This window comes from Bactrocera tryoni, chromosome 3 (genome assembly GCF_016617805.1).
Source record: "Bactrocera tryoni isolate S06 chromosome 3, CSIRO_BtryS06_freeze2, whole genome shotgun sequence".
In the NCBI taxonomy this organism is placed as follows: domain Eukaryota; kingdom Metazoa; phylum Arthropoda; class Insecta; order Diptera; family Tephritidae; genus Bactrocera; species Bactrocera tryoni.
This window is the reverse complement of record NC_052501.1, coordinates 18,238,010-18,259,201: the sequence shown is the minus strand read 5'-3', so window position 1 is coordinate 18,259,201 and position 21,192 is coordinate 18,238,010. Positions and strand designations below refer to the sequence as shown.

The 21,192-nt window shown below is 34.9% G+C and overlaps 1 protein-coding gene across 4 annotated transcripts in view; it reads left to right on the top strand.

Moving 5' to 3' along the window:
- Positions 1-365: 365 nt before the first annotated feature.
- LOC120772702 (sodium channel protein 60E) overlaps positions 366-21,192 on the top strand; it is a 284,826-nt gene continuing 263,999 nt past the window's right edge. For all 4 annotated transcript variants that reach the window (XM_040101447.1, XM_040101445.1, XM_040101446.1 and 1 more), the window contains exon 1: positions 366-526. In XM_040101447.1, the coding sequence (XP_039957381.1) occupies positions 490-526 (37 nt within the window). In that variant the 5' untranslated portion in view covers positions 366-489. The remainder of the gene's footprint in view (positions 527-21,192) is intronic.

The following is a 21,192-nucleotide window of genomic DNA, read 5'->3' as shown; positions in this document are numbered from 1 at the left end:
AAAGGCACACATTTATTAGAACAAAAAATATTTCGAAAAAACTCTTAAAAAATTTTCGAAAACGTGTGTCCATTAGACCAGCGAGCAGCTAAGCTGGCATAACAAACCAAGCTTGTTACTCTTCGAGCGCTAATAGAAAGCGGAGATAACACAATAACAAAAATATTAAATAATTTAAGCAATAGCATTAAAAAATATAAATGAAAAACAACGAAATTGAAAAATCTAACTTCAATAAATATTCGAAACAAACAAATGACGCGCTAAAACAACACAAAAACAAAAAATAGCATAAAATATAAAAATAAATAACAAAATATTAGTTTAAAGCTACAAGCATATAACACAATAAAAGCAACAAAAAACGAAACCGCATAACAAAAGGAAAAACAAAATTCTCCGCAAAACCTAAGAACCCTAACCTAAAAACAAAGAAAACGAATAAACACGCAACGAGACAACACTGGAAACCAAAAAAAATCTATCAAGATGAGTGATGACCAAACAACGCCCAATGATGATAAAGGTAAGTCAAAGTCCACAAACAAAAACGAAATTCAAGCAGAACGCTTATTGTCCCCTCATGCCGCAATAAATGTCGAAGATTACGTGCACAAAAGATAGCGGGGAAAAATTGTGACAACAAAAAGTGCACGATGCATGAAAAAATGTGTCAATTCTCGTGTCGTGTGACAGGTCAAGTGGGATTAGTTGTGCCCATGAGTGAGGTCAGAATGTGGTTGGAAAGAAAAAAGCAAAGTGGGATAATGTGAATGCAATATAGATACTGTTACTTAGTAAGAAGAAACACTAACAATATATTTGACGTATTTGCATCTAATGATGGATTAAGTCGATGAAATATTTTACTGCGTGTAACATATGTTAAATATTATACTGTGTTCATACATCTTAATACGGAAATCAAGTTAGTTGCGGTAAAATATTTTACTGCTTTGATTCAATAAATATATTATTAGACAGTTTATTTTCAACTTCAATTAAGGGTCCTACAGGTATATCCCCATAGTAATTAGTTTGATCTAATTAGAAAAGGAAAATAGCTGCATTATTGTTTTTCATTTCCTAAATCCTCAAACACTGACTTCAGAAAATAAATGAAATGAACTTACCTATTCTGATACAGCATAGTCGTTATTATACCCTGAACAGGGTATATTAAGTTTGGGTTTGTAACACCCAGAAGGAAGCTTCGGGGACCCTATAAAGTCTATATATAAATGATCAGTATGTTGAGCTGAGTCGATTTAGCCATGTCCGTCTGTCTGTCCGTCCGTCCGTCTGTCTGTATATATACGAACTAGTCCCTTAGTTTTTAAGATATCGTTTCGAAATTTTGCAAACGTCATATTCTCTTCAAGAAGCTACTCATTTATCGGAAATGCTGATATCGGATCACTATAACATATAGCTGCCATACAAACTGAACTATCGGAATCAAGCTCTTGTATGGAAAACTTTCACATTTGACAAAATATATTCACTACATTTGGTACATATTATTTTCTAAAGCGACAATATAATATCGAAAAAAATTGTTCAGATCGGCTCACTATACCATATAGCTGCCATACAAACTGAACGATCGGAATCAAATGCTTGTATGGAAAACATTTGCATTTGACGTGGTATCTTCACGAAACTTGTCATGGATTACTGCTTACGGTAATAATATAATCTCCGAAAAAAAATTTCAGATCGGATTACTATAGCATATAGCTTCCATACAAACTGAACTCATAGTTACTGAAAGAAATGCACCTGTGAAGGGTATATTAGCTTCGATGCAGCCGAAGTTAACGTTTTTTCTTGTTTTAACTGGTTTATAACTTTATAACTTTTTTACCAAACCTGAGTAAAGTCATTTCATAACAAATAGTTATCATAAGTAAACTTCAAAAAATATTTGAGGTATATTAATATTAAAAGTCAAAACTAAAAATTGCTTTCGATATATGTAAATAAAAGCATATTTTTCCACAAGATATGTGATCATATATCAACCTTTTGATATTCTCAGCGAATACTTTCGCGCAACCAGTCTCTTTAGGTTTGTGATCAAGAATGCATTTTGGGGCTATAACTATATATGTGGAGCTTTTTTTTTAACCGCTCAAGCAGCAATTATGACATGCATAAACGTCTTTCAATGCCTCTTGGCTTCAATTCATATGACATCGAATTTTCTTGCTGTTGAATGTAACCGGCTGCTTTGCAGCTTGGCTTCATGAGTGACACTGAAAGATTCTGAAAACTCTTCCTGTGTTGAGAAATAACCTGCTGTTACTCCGATATTTTTTCAAACTTGTTTATTATGCATTTCTTTTCTTCTTTATTATTTTCTGTGGATTGTGTTTCCAATATTTCTATATCTGGGTTCGATGTGGAGAACTATGACCAGTTATTAAGCTGTAAAGACTTCTACTAAAACGAGAAAAACCATTAAAGTTACAGTATACCCAAGTGTAATGATTTCTGGGGTTAGCATTTTGCTTTGAAAAAGTTTAAAAAAAAATAAAATTCTCATCTGATTTTCCTAAATTAGTTTCCATATCGCAGCAGTCTATATTGTTATCAAAATAATTATTTATTCTTAATATTTCATTCTTTCAAAGATTCTATTATATTGGAAAAAAATTGTATTGAAATGATTTTCTTTGCTTAAAAGTAACTCAACTAGTATAATGTTGGTAGTATCAAAATGCAACAACAATAAAAGCCATTCTCAATAGAATTTTGGAGACAACAGCGACTTCTAAGGAATAACTGAGTTGAATTTATCACTATTTTACGAATAGAATAGCAGCTATAGAAAAAATCCAATCGAAGTCATTATAGGTAAGATTTTATTGGTTTGCTTGATTTCTTACCAGTCTTCACTAAATAGTTTATTTAAAGAGTGCTTTAAAGAAGTTTTTAAGAGAATTTTTTTCTAGTAAATTTAATGTAATAAAATATCATAATATCATTCATTAATTCTGTGTTCGAAATGCTTCTTTGAATACTTAGATGACACTAATAGTTGCTGCTAGTTATACTTCTATATATAAGCATACAGAATGGTGTTAAAAATGTTTAAAAACAAATATAAAATCGTATAAGTCTTATCTCAATTAGTTTTTATCAAATTTAGCTAAAGAAACATTCACTATAATCCATTAATAGTTTTCGTTACATAAAGCTCAATTGAAAAGTCCCCGGCTTACCATAGTAAAACATATTTTTTTGACAAAATTCGCTTTTTTTATTCAACATAGTTCTCTTCAGGGGTGATACACTGATTATAGCGACCCTTCAACTCTTCGATACCTTTTTTGTAGTACAATTTGTTTTTTGCTTCAAAACAGGCCTCAATTTCGATGATCACTTTTTCATTCGAAGAACATTTCTTTACAGCGAGCATTCTTTTGAAATCTGAGAACAGAAAATAGTCGCCGGGGCAGACCTGGAGAATACGGTTGGTGCGTAAGCAATTCGTAGCCCAGCTCATGGATTTTTGCCATCGTTTTAACTGATACGTGTTATGCACCGTGCTTTGGTGAAACAGCACTTTCCTTTTTTACAAATGCATCCGTTTTTTGAGGATTTCGTTCTCCAAACGATAAAATAACGTTATGTTATAGACGCTTTGATGGTCCTTGCTTTTTTGAGATAGTCAATAAAAGTTATACCATGCGCATCTCCAAATACAGACGCCATTATTTTGCCAGCCAACTGTATCGTTTTGCCACGTTTTTGAGCGGGTTGAAAGTATGTAGTCGGATGACTGTCGATTAGTCTTCGCAGTGAAATTATGGAGCTATGTTTCAACCATTTTCAAATATCGAGGCAAAAACTCGAGTTTATTACGCTTGAACATCTTCAAACACTGCTCCGAATCATCAACTCGTGGTTGTTTTTGGTCAAAAGTTAGCTCATGCGGCACCCACTTTGCAAAAAACTTTCTCATACAAAATATTCTTGAATGGTAGGTTGTACAAGTTCGGTAAATATCTTCATAGTTCATGCTATCTCAAACAACTTCACTTTACGTTCGTACAGAATTATTTTCTCTCCTTTTTTGGTGATTTCGTCGGTAACAACCTCTTTTGGGTGTCACTTGCGTTCACCGTCTTCGTTTCACCACGCCTAAGCTTAGCATATCAACACTTGTTAGTTTATTTTCCGGGGCAGTATCTGAAAATTCTTCCTGAAGCCAAATTTTTGCTTCAACTGTTTTGTTTTCCTTCAAAAAGCAATATATATTTCAAATAAAAGTAATGAAAAAAAGCAATATTTTAACATCACGCGTAATTCCTTTTTATCCATTTTTTTGACTATAATACAAGTAGCTTCACTCAGTATGACATAATTCACAAGCTAATGATCCAATCGCGGTCAATTTTATATACGCGTCTTCTGAAAGTTAGGGCTAACTGCTGAATTAATTCTAGTAGCGCCATCTATGTGCCAGGCAGGGCACTTTGCAACTACTATGTACATTAACTCTTCTCTTAAAGCATAGTTTCATCACACACAAAATTATAATAATTTACATTTCCACTCACTTTAAACTCGCATTATTTATATAGTAAAGTATATGCGTCCTAATTTCAACAGCAAAACTTTCACTCTTCCGCTTCTCCACATTGTTCAATTTTTCACAACTCAGTATGCGAATCATCACTACCGACACTGAATAAAAAACTATGAAAGTTTAGATAAACTGCGTGCTGAGAATATCCATTACAACTTTCTTTCTTTCTATCCAAAACATATTTACTTATGCGCCCGTTAACGCGCTGCTGTGCGCTAGTCATGTAATGGAAAGTTTAAATTGAAGTTGGCGAAAGCACAAGTGAAAGTTGCAAAGTAGCAAAGTATTAAAGTCACATCCAACTATCCACAATATATAGAACGAATATAAGCAACTAATATATTGCTGCGATGATATCGAATGGCAAATTTTAAGGCAAAAATTTATGTGCATATACAAAGTCGATGTTTGTGTGTGTGTGTGCGAAAGTGGAATTTATGATAGAAAGCTTGAGGAAACTAACAACAAACAGTAAACCACACCGCAACCATAGTGTTTTCGGATAATTTGAAGGCACGCGAGACAGGAAAGCAGAAGTTTGAGCTAGTGGTTGCACATAAGTATACAAATACATGCATTTACTATAGAATATATAATGCTTACAAGTATATACACACACAAAACGGCGCAAGTGTGAGTGTGCGAACGCAGGCCGACAGCAAAAGGAAACCGCTGATTGTTTGAGAGTGTTGCTGCTTGAGAATTTCACAAGAAGTTTGCGGTCTGTTTGCTTGTGCAAAAAATTTGATACGAAATGCCTTTGTTTATGTACATGTGTATGTGTATATATGTGTGTACGTATTTTCTTTGCTGCCTGATCTACTTCAATATGTTTATATATAGATTTGTGTGCGTATGTGTGTTTGTAGGAAGCGCTTGTGCACTCAAAATGCACACAATATCCGCTTCCGTTATAGGCCTGCCTGCCAGCGCAGTCTGTAAACTGCATTCATGCATATCCAAGCTGCAGCCGTTGCATCCATAAATGTGCGCCCGCCCACTAACTATTTGCTATTGACTTTACTCACATATACATACGTAAATGTGGATATATATGCGTTTGTCAGCTTGCATGCAGGAGCGTGAAGAATTATGTCTTCATTAATTTTAGTTGCTGTAATGAATAAGTAGCAGAAGTTTGAAAATTTATTCGCTCACAAAATTTACGAAGACAAACTTTGCTGGCTGATATTTATACGAGTGTTCTCATGCCGAGAGGAAAAGTAATTAAGCATAATTTATAAATATTTTAAATATTTATATTCAATTCAGTTGATAATATTCATACATTGGACTTATATAATGTCTCAGCAGGCAGAGTTTGGTAAAAATAAAAAACTAATTTGTATTACTTCATGGGAGAGAAAAAGACATTTAAGTCTCTGCTATTGTACGGACAGACTGACTCCTAATCTATTGTAAGTTTTTTAGATTTGTCGTTATTAGAACTTACTCTTAGTTTACAGTTTTCCATTTATTAGAGGACTGACGCTCAGTATTTAGTTGAGGTGGAAATTCAGCTCCCCATGTCGTCTGTCTATTCACGAATGAATACTTGGGATCAGTCTGTGGTTTCATCGCAATTAGAATGAGGTTTGCCATCGCTGCTGCCACATTGTAAGGCTCTTGCTTCTCTCTGTTTTTTACTGCCTTATAGACGGCTCTGATAGCCGTATAGTCGCACGAATTCGTCTCCCTGGAAGTCAGTAGGCTGGCTAGTATTTCAGCAGCAACGCTGATATCATTCAGAAAGCACTTATTACTCGGTCTTGCGTATGATTTTATGTCCAGTGCTTGTATCCATATTGGTGCTGCATACAATAGCACGGAAGTCGTTGCTTTTGCCAAGTTTTCCTTAAACTTTAACTTTTAGTCCAATATTATACCCAAATATCTGAGCTGCAGCTGTGAAGTAAACTCCTCTATAGTGAGTGATACCTTTCTTCAACCTTCCGTGTGCTTATGAGCAATACTTCTTTTTTCTGTTCAGTCAGCTCTAAACTCATTGTTGTAAACCATTACTCAAGACTATTTATGTAATCATTGCATTTGAGCCAGAGCTCATCTAGATGTTTATCCAGTGCTACCATTATGAAGTCTTTTGCTTATGTGACGGTTTTCATATTTTCTTGTTGATATATGTTTAGCTCCCCGCCGTAAATCAATCTCCATAGTAAAGGGCCTAAGACCGAGCCTTGCGGTACTCCACTCGAGATGGTGTAGCTTTGAACACCCTCGCCCGTATCAAATAACAATCTATTTTTTTAAAAGGTGGATATAATTGATTAGATAATGTTGGCCGAAATCGTAAGAACATAAATCTTTTTGCTCTCTTCTCAAGAGGGTGTTCAAATCCTCGACCTCGAGAAGTTTTTAGCCTTAACACGGCTTCATATTTTTGTCCAACGACCAGTGGTTTCGAGAAAACTCGTCTCGTCTTCAAATATCTATTCAAAAAGTCACTTTGACAATTTTGAATTCAGACTGATATCAACTATTTGTAATCAAGCTTGTTAAAGACAGGAGTCCAGATATTGCCGACCGGAACCGGACTAATTCCGGAGAAAGTTTTTACATGCTTTCCACCCAGTTTAAAGACCAAAAAGATTATTCGTGAACTTAAGATTAGGTACTTATACTTATACTTAAACTTAAACTTGAACTTAAACTTAAACTTAAACTTAAACTTAAACTTAAACTTAAACTTAAACTTAAACTTGAATTTAAACTTAAACTTAAGTTTAAACTTAAACTTAAACTTAAACATAAACTTCAACTTAAACTTAGACTTAAACTTAAACTTAAACTTAAACTTAAACTTAAACTTAAACTTAAACTTAAACTTAAACCTAAACTTAAACTTAAACTTAAACATAAACTTCAACTTCAATTTCAACTTGAACTTAAACTTAAACTACCATACCATATGGCATCAGAAAAAGTGAAATCAGAGCTTTAAGCAATCAAAGTCGGTCTTCAGTGAATTTTTCTTCACCAACCCACATCAATAACTTACAAAAATTTATCTTCTCTTCCCCACCGACCTTTCTATTGGCATCTCAGTAGTTCCTTTATTCATTTATTGCATTATCCACACTTTTTGGCACTATCCCCATACATTCTCATGCAGTCTTACATATTCACTTAGACCACTTGGATAGCACAAAACAAAATACGTGCAAAAACAACAAAACAAAAAAACAACAACAACCGAAATTTAATTAAAATCATAGCCGTAAGTGGAGAATTGCCGAAATTTGCCCCACTGATACCCTTTGCACTGAACCCTGTGCCACCGTTGCACTTGCTGCTCACTTATTACTTCTTCGGCGGTTATGAACACTGACTGCCACATATTACTTACTTCTGAGTTGTTTTTGCTGTATTCGTTGACTGTTTGGTCGGCTGCCAAATTGAACTGCCGCACTTCATTGCATTGCTCATGGCTCTGCTACGTGCAATACGAAAGTATTCGGTAAACAAAGGTAGATATGGCTTTGTATTGCTTAACCAGCAATAGTAAATAATAAAGGGTGTTTTGTAAGAGATGCTGTAAGGGATATTTGGTTAATAGAAAGAAGAACTCACAATAGTCAAAGTGCGCTCAAGATATCATAAGGTCCTTATGGGGACCAACAGTGTGAACTTAGCTCTCATTATACTCACAATTATGAGATGGGCCGAAGTTGAACTCATTTTTCCATAAATTCGATGCCTATTCACAGAAAATATTAATTTCAACCTACATGGAGTAGTTACCCGAAATCGAGCAAGATATAAGACGGCCAACCGAGCGAAACCTGATACCCTGATAAAGAAATATTTTCAGTATATAGGCGATCGATTTGTACGGCAACTTTAGAGATCCGATATTGGCGGTTCCAACAGATAGAGAGAAATGTACGCACTCAAAATTTCAGAGTGATATCTCCTAAGCTGAGGCTCTCCTATATGCCGACAGACGAATAGATAGTAAAAAAATAGATTAATTGAGCCAGCTGGTCACACTGGTGTTGTAAACTTCGTTGTAAAGTAAGTTTACTCTGTTCAGAGCAAAAATATTCAACCGGAAACCGAGTACACTACCTGCGAATAGAACACATCGAGTTTCCCGTCACTTTTGTGTCACCGCTGACATATGTTATCGTTTGCTTATAAATCGGCTCCAGCAAATTCGATTTTTGCTGCTTCGGGTTGACAGTTTTGAAACCGCTGTGATATTTCAACATTATTTAGGATTTGAGACAATTTTCTTTTTCTTTAGGTATATTCTCGATTTCGAGATTCTCTATAAGCCACTTATGTTTTTTTGGTAAAATTTTGTTCCTCTTTATCAATCTTCTAATATCTTTTCCCACATATTACGAAGAACCTCTAATCGTTCGTCTCTTTCGTGTACAAATCAGGAAAAAAAAATTTGAAAAATCCAAAAACTTAAGAAAATAAAATTTTTCTAAACGCAACACTCTGTACTCCGCGCATAAAGCTGGCATTCAAATTACCGGAAAATGCTAGTTGTTCCAAAAGAAATCATAACGTTTGCAGCCAAAAATGTCGTGCTGTTTAATGACCATAAAAGTCACGTGCCACAAATGTCGCCTTATATGAGTGAAGCAGCGTCATTATGGGTATGCCACAACGTAGCTTGTCTACAAGCCACACACACACATACCAAACACACAACTATTTGTGGCAGTCAAAGAAAGCGAATAAATTGTCGTTGCATGGGAAAGCAAATAGCTTGTGACCCATCTGTTGCCACCTACGAAAATTACGAGCCACAACGGCAAGTGGCATTAGCTCGGCAGCTCTGCTGCGCTTCATTGCTGCAACAACACTGCAACTGTCGCACTAAATTACACCACTTATGCATTCGTTGGCCTGCCAGCTGTCTGCCGGGAAGTGTTTAACCGCTTGACTGCTTGAGAAACGAGTCCAGCTGCCAAGAATAAAATAGAGACTCTTGCCATCCAGCTAAAGCACCTTGCCGCCGCCGCTGTGCGACACTTTACTTCTTAGTTTTGCTAACACTTTGCATACCTTCGCTTTGAATTCGGATTTTATTGCAGTCCACAATTTGCGCCTCAGTCCATTTGTATGTTTGTATGAGAGCTGAGCATATTTTCGGGCGTTTAAAGTGATAGTTCTGTGGCAATAAGCCAAATGTCATTGTTTACTGGCTTGCGTAATTTATTTATTTGTTTTTTGTTGTTTGTTATTTAAACTAGTATATATATTCATGGAATTTTAAATGTTTTGTACACATAAACTCTATGGAATGTGTATATAATTGTTTATATCAGGGCACCTGACTCTAAGACTATTGTCGGAAATTTAAATTCTGAAGCATCGAAAAATGATATTCTTTTGTAATATATGAATTTCCTCCTTTTCTTACGTTGACCTTTTCCTTCAGCAGCCGCTGTACTTTGGTGGCTACTCATGGCTGCCTAAAGGGAGAGGGCTACATATTAGTGCTTTGGGTACTTTAGTAGTTTAGTATTAGCTATTTTCTCTGCTCTGTACGCCGGCGTACTATGGCTGGTACATCCGAGAGCACTCGTCAATATATGGGTATAATGAGCTTATGAAGCCTATGGTGCCATCCGGTACTGTGACTATTTTTAAGAAGACGCACGAAATATTTGCCGCTACTTTCTTCGATTCCCGCGGGAAATGGCACCCATCCTCTTGGCTACGATCGAAAACGCCTAGATCTACTGAGCCACCGATTTCGCTAAAAGTTGGCGCAGCCTCTGTTCTCAGTCTTTTTCCAAGTAAGGCTTCTCCCTCATGAGACTTTTGTCTCTTTTATTTGAATTTTTCACATAATCTTTGAGGTTATGTGAAAAAAATGTATATACAGAAGTTATAGCTATTTTCTTTGCTTAAAATTTTGTCATATAACCTTCTTCTATCGGACTTGTAGTTTCGCCGGAAACCAAGGCAAACCTTTCCTAACCTCTAAAGATTCAGCCATTCTCTACTCTTCTTGTTCCTGGTCTCAAATCGCCCGTAAAGTGTTTTTCCCTTAATATTTATTATTTCAGCTTTCGTTACAGCTGGATATCAATCTACTATGAATTTCGTTCTCTTTTATCATTTTCAAAAACCTCTGCACTTGTCTAACAGTCTTCTTAGAAATTTGATTTATAAATACATAAAAAGAAAGTGACACAATCTGTCAAAAAGTAGACGCAATCTCCTCGTACGCTAAGTTTGTGATTTATTGAAGTTAAATCTCCACAAGCGACAATCCATCTAAAGCCGTAGTCTATTACGTTAGAAGCCACGCCAAAACCTCCCCATTTAGCTGACATGCACGCGTTCGAATATAGAATAGAATATAGAATATAAAAGTGCCACCGAAGCACAAACATTTCCTTAGTGCAACTTAAACTTTGATTTACTTTCATTATTACTTTTACTTTAACTTACACGACCACTACAGCGGCAACAACAATAACGAGTGTTTCACAACAGTGTGGTAAGTGCCAATAATAGGCCAATAAATATTTATTTTCTCCCACCCAAAAACTACTGACAACACAAGTAAAAGTTGAAGAAAAAACTTTGTCGCAAACACGCGGCGGTTTGTGCAGACTTGCCACTACAGACACACAGTGCCATAACTTGATTGAAGGAGCATATATGTGTGTGTGTGTATATACATATATATATACATATATATGTATATATATTATTATTATTTATATATTATTTCACTTGCTATAAAGTACTCTCAGTTGTGCTTAACATTATGAATGTACACACATATAAATTATGAACGAAGATATTTTCTTAGCCATGTAAGTATTCTGCGATCACTGCCTTCCCGCTCCCCGCCTGGCGTTGCTACACTTGTCAACCACCGGCACAAACTGTGTCAAATCCTTTTTGACAAATTTCATATAATAACTAAAAGTTGAAATAAATTCCACTTGTGGCCGCAAAACACGAACACTTCTAATCCCACGTACACAAGCAAAAGACACACACACACCCACACATACATGCACAAAGCTGCTTGTAAACACAAATATTATATGTGAATTTAATAGTAGCTCACCAGGCGTCACAATACGTGACCCGCCTTGTGGTTCAAGCGAAGTACGTGAAAATTTAGCTGGCAGGTGGGGACCTGGCGAGCGCAATTGTAGCGTGGCTTGGTCCGTCAATCGTGCGCTCGGCAGTCACTCGGCACACACGCTTCGCTAGTTAGTCCGTTAGTTAGTTAGTTAACGTGTTTGTCTAAATTTAGCCATAAATGTATGTGCTGCCGTGCACAAACGTCACTCAAGCGTCCATTGTGTTCAGCGCCTGCAAGTATGCCGCGAAATATAGCAATTGCTTAGCGAATACGTCATACAACTGCTTACTATACTTTTGTGTGTGTGGTTGTGTGACCATTGTGGTCGCCATGCGATTTTGTACTGCGGCATTTTTACTCGTTGTCCCCCCCTCTCACTCACACTCCTCCAATTTGACTTATACTCGCTTTCATCCTTTACTTGCTGTTGCCTGTGTATTTGCCGTCGCGCTTGGTTCTTGCTGGAGTGCTCGCTCGGCTAGCTGCTTGTCTGCTTTATTGCCTTTGCGGTTTTATATTTGCGTTTTTCCTCCACTTTAATGGTGTCAGGGATTAAATGGAGTTGCCACTTTGTTGGATGAAATTTTTATAACCAACTTGTAAATAAGTAAAGAAGCTAAGCAAAGTGAACGCAAGAATATGCGGGATTTCTTGCGAGGATAGTGTTCTTATGAGTTACTATTGTGCAATGGTATAGTATTACAGTTATTCTATATCCTTTTACGTTGTCTTGAACTCAATATTCATTTCTCTAAATTCGTACAATGCTGTTGCAATTTTGAGCTAATACAATTATTTTACTTTTAAAGTAAAATAAATTTGTAAAGTGCTTCGGGTTATTTCTAAAATACTATCGTGAGAACCACTTATTATCCACCTGACCTGAACCTGTAATATTTTCCTATCTTTTCGGTAATTTGTGGATCCTACCATAAAAGAACTACATCATTTCTTGTGTGAACCAGTGACGGTGTTCTGCATCGATCGGAACAAGCGGTAGTCGGGAGAATCAAGATCTGGTGAAGAAAAATTGACGGCCGCTGGTTTTCAAACCGTTCTTAAAGGGTTACATAGTTTTCCTTGGGTAAAACACGGCCTTTTTTCAGCAATTTTTTTTTTCGCCCATAAAAAATGAAATATTTTATTATAATTTATTATTTTACAAACAAAATTAGCAAAGAAATTTTGAAATTTTTGGAAAAAATATTTTAAGCCCGGCCATTGCGTCGCCACTTCCGGTGACCCCTCGGAAGTAAGATACGCCCGCGTTGGCAGGGTAACTCCTTACAGAATCATCTAAAGTGAAAAAATACATGTTTTAGTTAAAACCATAACTTAGAACTTGAACGAAGAAAAAAACTGAAAAATGCGTTTTTTGGCAGACATTTTTACAAAAAAAAAATTAAAATTTCTTGACATTTATTTTCAATTAGTTGTGATCGAAAAAAAATCTTGCGTCCAATTCTTTAAAAATTGTATCTCAAAAATCTGTGTAAAATTTCATGAAGATCGGTTGAGTAATTCTCTCTTGAAAATATTCTCAACTATACATTGTGACAGTGAAAGTACCCGGAAATTATAAATAAAACGAAAATCTTTAATTATTCCCCACGAAATGTACTATATTTATGCCAACGATTTTTCCAGTCCTCGAAACACTTTTTATTAGCACTTTTTGAAATGGCCTACAACTCCTTCAGTGAATTTTGTTTAATCGCCTCACCACGGCCAAATAGGACTCCTTATTGATCGTCTGTGCCTCTGGAACAAATTCACGATGCACCAAATCACAAATATGGAAAAAAGCAATCAGCGTCACATCGATTTTTGTGCGGCTTTGGCATGTTTTTGTTTTGGCTCGTTTTTTCTCTCCATTTCAATGACTGTTGACTAGTTTGGATGTCTATAAACCCATGTATCAACGGCAGTTTTAATTGTCTCCATGAATCTGAGATCGGAATTCGCACGATCAAGCGAATTAATGTTTGCAGTACTCTTTTTGAACAAAACATGCAGCTTTATCGGAACGAGTCGAGCAAGAACGCGTTTTATACACAAAATATCCACCAAAATCATTCCAACGAACTCGCGAGAGATGTTGCGCTCTCTTGTCATCTCTCTAATATACAAGTACATATGTCTGACGATTTTCGAGCAGCATATCCTTCACTTGTTTAATATTTTAATCAATTGAAGAGGTGAAAGGCGTCCAGAACGAGGCATGTCTTCAACGATCTCTCCGTTTTGGAGGCTTTGCACCACTCATAGGCTTGTGTTTTTGATAAAACTGAATCGTCATAAGCCTTTTTCCAACATTTGTAACGATTCCGCACACGAAATTTGGTGAGAAATTCAGTATTTGAGACAAATTCTTTCTTGGATATTTTTATGCATTTTAAAAATCGCAATGCACTACTGAGGTGTGATTTAAGCAGCTGCTCTAAACAAACTGGTTGACAGATTGCGTTCATATTTCGGTTAATAATTCAGGTTAGTCCAACCAACTTCGCAAAATATATTTTTTGAAATATTATTTATTTATTATTTGTTTCCGGGAATTTAATTAAAATTTCCCGCCCAATCCCTTCTGTACAGCATGCGTTGTTCCTCCTTTTCAATAAATTTTAACTTTGATCTGAAAGAGTTTCCCGCCTTTGTCCTTAAATTATTAAATCTTTAAGCATTATGAACAAGTTTAAACAACACATTTGAGGAAGCAAAGCTAATTCGCTCCTTTAACCCCTAAAATTCATTATCTGCTAAAAGCGCTGAATAAAGGCAAAGTTTCACCAGCAATCTTTATGCCCTCGAAACTAAATTTCAATTTAATATGCATAACGGGAATAATCGATTAGAAGACTAGTGCTCTGAAGAGTCATACACTTAAGCTCAAACAATAAGTTTAATATGAAGCAAGTACCAAATTATATAAAACAACAACAAACTTAATATTAAACAACAATATACTGAATATAAAACAACAACAAACGTAATATCAAACAACAACAAAGCAATGCGAAGACAACGCATTACAAACTTCAAACTTGAAAATTAAAGGGGGAAAGTATGTAATACCGTTAGGGCAGAATAACCTTCATATTACTACAAGCATTTGTGAGTGTGTGTGTGTGTATGGTGGTCCCAATGCAGCGGCATACTTAATTGAAAACAAAAACTATAGAAAAGTTATAAAATTTGCGAAAATCAACGTCATAAAAAAGGCTGCAATGAATTTTAATTTAACTCATGGCAAAGCGAACAGAATGCAATGCAGCCAAAGCAAAAACAACTCAACTGTGTACTCGCCAGCTTACAACGGCGATAACAATGGCAAACAGCAAGAGCAACAGTGAGCGCAAATTGCACGCTGTCGCACAAAATCGATAGCAGCATGAAAATGAATGAAAGCAAAATGCAAAAAAAAACACCAACAACAACAAAACAAGTAAAATTGTGAAAAATATTTAAGCTATAATACCCTTCAGAGGTGCATTTTTATTGCAAAGTTGTAGCAGAAGATCTTTACTATGATTTTAAGCGTTTATGTTGTATGGCAGCTTTATGCTATATTGGTCCGATGAGTACAATTTATTGAGATATTATATAACAGTATTGGTGAATCATTCATGCTGAATTTCGTGAGGGTATCTCGACAAATAAAAAGTTTTCCATACAAGGTGTTAATTTTGATGGATCCGTTTGTATGGCAGCTATATGCTGTAGTGATCCGATTTCAACAATTTCTTGAGATATTGTAGTATTGTCTGCGTCAATAATTCATGTTGAATTTCGTGAGATTTTCTGGACAAATAAAAAAGTTTTCCATACAAGGAGTTCATTTCAATTGTTCAGTTTGTCTGGCAGCTATATGCTATAGTGGTCCGATCTGAACAGTTTCTTCACAGATTGCACAAAAGTTGTAGGCAATAATCTCAACCTAATTTTGTGAAGATATCTCATCAAATGAAAAAGTTTTCTATACAAGCAACTGGTTCCAATCGTTCAGTTTATAGGGCAGCTATATGTTGCAGTGGTCCGATCTGAACAATTTCTTCGCGGATTGCACAAAAGTCGTTAACAATAATCTCTACCTAATTTTGTGAAGATATCTCATCAAATGAAAAAGTTTTCCATACAAAGACTTGATTTTGATAAGTCGGTTTATATGGCAACTATATGCTATAGTGATCCGATATCGGCGATTTCGACTAATTTGCAGCTTCTTGTGGAAAAAACGACGTGTACGAAATTTCAGCGCAATATCTCAAAAACTGAGGTTCGCATATATACAGGTGGACTGACAGACAGCCGCATATCGACTCAGTTTTTCAAGCTGATAATTTATATATATACATATATAGTTACGTTTCAAATTGAGATTTCCTGCTAGCCATCACAAACATCATGACAAACTTAACATACCCTGTTCATGGTATAAAGATTAAAATCACAAAAATAAAAATAAAATTAAATTTCCAGCGCAAAGCAAAAGAAAAAAACGCTCAACAACAATACAAATGCGCAGAGAAATTGCTGTGCAGTCGAGCTAAAAAGCTTTATCCGCTTCGCATAACGGCACAACACAGAAAATTTACATAAAAAGCCAATAGATAAAATTTTCACAAGCAAACAAGCGAACGCACACTTACACACACACACACGCACAGGAGATTTAGCATGCAAATATTTGTGCTTGCCTATTTGTTTGTGTGGCTGTGTGTTCGCATAAAAAGCATAAAAGTGCACTTAGTCAACATGCGACGCTGACGCGCGCTGAAATGTAACAACAAAACGCCAAAAGCCAACAACACCAACCACAATGTTAATGTGTCTCGCATGCTAAGGCGCCACATTTCAGCTGACCCGCTGTTGACCAACTTATCGAGCGTAAATACGAGCGTCCACATACAAACTAGCGGTGGAATATAAATATGCAAAGCAGAAAATCACAAAAACACACGCATTACAAGTAAATTAGTATTTTATTTTATACAATACTATACACATTTTGCGCTTTTTGGGGTTTCGCCCTAAAAAACACAAAAACACGGCAGAAATGGAAAAAAAGTAATGCAAAATAATTTCTATCAACGCCGAAAAGTGGAGCACGTGACAAGATTTCTAAATGCTGATAGTCTGCTGCGCGCTCGTTGTTTAAGTTTTTATCTGCATGCGACACGGCGTATGCGCAACTTTTTACGGGTGACTGCGTAGGCTCTTACAAAGTGAAATACATAAGTATGTATAAACACATGTACTTTTATATTTTACGTGAGTTTGTTTTACAAGTCGTGTCTAGTTTATATTTGAGTCTGCAGCTATGTTTTGTTGTTGTTGAGAAAATATTTGTAAATTTTCTAAAAAAAAATTTTTGATAATTTCTATGGTAAGTTACATAAAAAATTGCGCAAATATACAGTAGTAGGAATTTTTGGAGTTTGGAATAATTTTATTATAAATATACAAGTTTCAGTGAGAATATTAAAAAAAAAACATGTAGTCTCTTATATACTTATGTAGGTAAATAGAACTTTTCATTCGACTGAGTACTCTCTTATTCTTCCTACTCATTTATTCCATATAATAAACTCAATGCTGCCACAAGAACGACTTTGTTCCAATCTAAGCTAAAATTTCTAAAGAGATGGTTCAAAGACGCCATAATCTTTACTTCTTGGAAATATAGAATGTCCATTATTTTGCAAGATTTTTTTTACTGACGCTTCCTGAAGTTAGCACAAAACGAATTATCCAACGTTATCAAACACTTTTTCAATTTAAAAAATGCCTGAATAATTTTACTTTTTTCTTGTAAATAATATTAGGTTTTTTGATCTTTTTTATAATCTAATATACTCGCAAATTTGAAAAAAAAGGATAGGTAATCGAAGATTTGTGCTCTACAAGGAATTTCTTACTAATTTTTGCCAAAAAATGTTCCTTTAAAAGTTATTCGCAGCTAAAACTACATCAATTGGCTAAGCATTCAGTGGGTACACCATGTCGTATGAGCAACACAGCATTAGTTAAGCATTTGTTGGAATGAAGAGTTCAGGCAACTGCTTTCTATAAAGAGGCAAAAGGTATAATTTTTGAACAGAAATTTTTAAATTTAATTGTTTACTTTTAATTTAAAAAATACACAATGTATAATCAATAGTATATTTTGATATAAGACCTTGTTGAGCGAAACAATTTTATTCTAAACACGAAATCATATTGCTTTCAGAGTAGCACATTTTTCGTCGACTATCATATTATTTCCGATTGGAAAGCAATCTTTGCTGTTTTATGCCTGTTGTACTTGGTTTTTTATAGCTGCGCTGAAATGAAATAATGAATCCCGTTGAAGTAAGGTGTATGGGTTGTGGCTCCAGCATTTTGATTGAGAGACATGAGACTTATTGTGTTTTTTTGTTGGATGGATAAAACTGTAGCTCTGTAGGGTTTCTTTTCTCGCGACTGCATTATAAATTAGCTTACTTGGTAGTCCAAAGATACGTAGAATTTTAAGTGAAGCGCGGTAGAAAAATTCATCGACTTCGACAATATTAGGAAACGCATGTCAAATCCCATCACTAGAGAATCACCACAGGGAAGACACTATCGTTTATAATTTCCTTGACAGTCATACTATTTTAATACAGGAAATGCTGCTTTGCTATTTTATAAATATCAAAGTAAAAAAGTTTTTGGCAAAGGGTTTATTTTTTCATGATATAATCATTTATTCACAGAACTAATGAAACACTTACCAAATTTGAACTTTAAGCTGATGAAAAATTATTTCTTTTGGTTAATTTTTTTGATTATTTTTATTAAAGTGCGATGTCCCTTTGATCTTTTATGTAAAATCCAATATTAAAGATAAAAGTTATTTGTTTCGCCAATTGCAAAAAGGTTAATTCGAAAAATACGCGTTTCACATATACATAAGTATAGCTGAGTCAGAGAAGGGCTACTATATGCGCTTAAAGTCGCTTGAAAAAATTCTTCTCTTCACTACAAATCTATTTAAAACTTGTCTTTATGACTATGAGGCATACTTTAGGAGGAAAAAAGTAAAAAAAAATATAAAAAAGCAAATTAAAAATTTTGTAATGGCCGTACCCCATAAGCTAATTAGATTGAATTAGGATAAAAGTAGTTTCAGCATATTCTAATATAGAAAAATTTTTTTCCTAAAATTAACTCAAGTCAAAAAATCAAAAAAAAAAAAAAAATGTTATTACTAAAGAAGATTACAGACAATGATCGAAGAACACATTGAAATTGCAGAAAAGGACAACTTGCCAAAAAAAATCTTGTTCTGAAAAAAAATTGTCACGTTAGAGTGATACAAAAAATTGAAATGATTATCAAAAATCGTATTGCCTTTATCATTCCCTTATAAATATATTTAATAAGGTCGTTTCAAATTCTCGGAGAATATTCTTAAATATACATTACATTTAGTAAGGCTTTTTGAAAGTCACAAGTTGCATAGACCCTTGAATTAATATTTGAAATAGCTAACCAAAGTTTAAAGACTGGTTTCCACCTTGAAAGTTACCTAAAAGAAAGCTCCAGTACATAGCTTCATTTTCGAAAGCTAACTTTAAAGAACTGCTTTAATGAATTGTTCTGTGGTATCTTGATATATTTCAATTAAATTAATCCAACAAAAATGGTTCCCAGTTATGACTTAGAATACTAGGTTTTATCCTAACCTACTCAATACGTTAGGTTCAACTGATAGGCCAATGAACCACGCATAGACCAGTTTTGGTACTTTGCGATAACAGATGGAATTCAGTTCCTAGGTCCCAGAAAAGTAGTCATCCCTAAGATTGTCTGCGCTTCCCGCGATGACACTGCGGCCTCACTATCGATACCTCTTCCAGTGGATCATACCGTGGGGACCCCAGATGCTTCCAGCGCACAGTGGTTCCTCCCATACGACAAAAATAAAAAAGTCTATGTTTATATACTGGGCTTGTAGCTAAATAAATAGTTGCCTATGCCATCAAAGTTATGTATTTTGAGTTTGTTTTGATTATTTCTAACGGAACTTCTTCAGTGAAGGCAACAAATGTACGACCTTGCACAGAAGTAAATAGTTGATAAAAATAAAAGCAGAAAGCAACGGGTACATTCAACTGCAAAAATTTAATTTAAAAATTAGTGTGCAAATAAAAATACTGAAAATGGAAATTAAAGTAAAATGGTAATAGTATTATTTTTCAGTAATTACAAGTTTTTAAATTGTGCTGTTGTTTTTAGAATAATAAATTTTAATGAAGTGTCCTTTTGATTCAGTTTTGTTGTTCTTTGTTAAATGTATTTGGAGATTTAGTAACTTTGTCAACCGAATGCAATGACCGGATTAGTGTGTAAATGTTGATACGCGCATATAGCTTGAAATAATATTAAGTTCATATGCAGGGATTTGCAGGTTTCTAAATAAAGTCTATTAAAACTAACCCATAACTTTTTTTTTTTTTTTTTTTTTTTTTTTTTTGCGTGTTATTGCATTGGTTTTTGCAAGTAATGTCAATAAACAAATGTAGAATTAGTTGTTGTTGTCTCACTCTCTCTCTCTGAGATTTTTATTTTTTAAATTTCTTATCGTAGGAACGTCTCATCAATGTATATATTCGATTTTTTGAATATTTCATTCATGTATCGTATAGACTAGATATCAAGAAATGGCAAATTAGGTCGGCAGAAGATACAAAACTCAATTTCAAAGCCCAGGAAAAAAAATTCCAAGTTAGAAATAAGTTTAGATCAGAAATGGGTTTAATAGTGGACATGCCAAAACAGGAGGTAGTGGGACGTCAGTAAACGATGGCAATACGGCTAGACGCTTTTTAATAATGCTGGTTTGGCTTCTCAAATAACAGGCGTTGACGAAGAGCTCATACTAAGATGTGCAGCGTTACTGCAAGCTGCGCCTATCAGGATGCTCTAAAATAAACGCGGACAAATCTTTAAGCAATTCGCACTTCTGACTGTTAAAAGGGCTTGTAGAGGAAGTACCCTTGGTTCTATCTTCCACCTTCCAGTCTCACAAGATCCTAGTGCATGGTTCCGAAGTCAATGAAAGTGCAATAATATCCATTGGAGAGACTATCAGAGGAAGGTGCGGAAGCCAAAACAAGGATATTAAAATTTATGAAGCTTCAACATACGAGGAAAACTTCTCGAATTGCAACAAATACGATTTACTTAATATGTTATTGTTGAGCTCAGATCCATTTATTACAGGTCAACGAAAATTGTCATGCAAAAAGAAAAGCGCATTATTAAAAACTACAATAGAATTGTTTGAAGACTAATAGTACGTAAAAGGAATTTTTTTATTTTTTTTTTTGCTCAGGTATTTTAACGTTAAAATTATATGCGTAGAATAGCAGAAAAAGTGGGCGTTATACAATTTGCGATTTTTTCAGGAATATCGTACTTGCATGAACAGAGAAATATGCTGTGTTATAAGCGTTTAAAATGAATTGGTACAAATGGA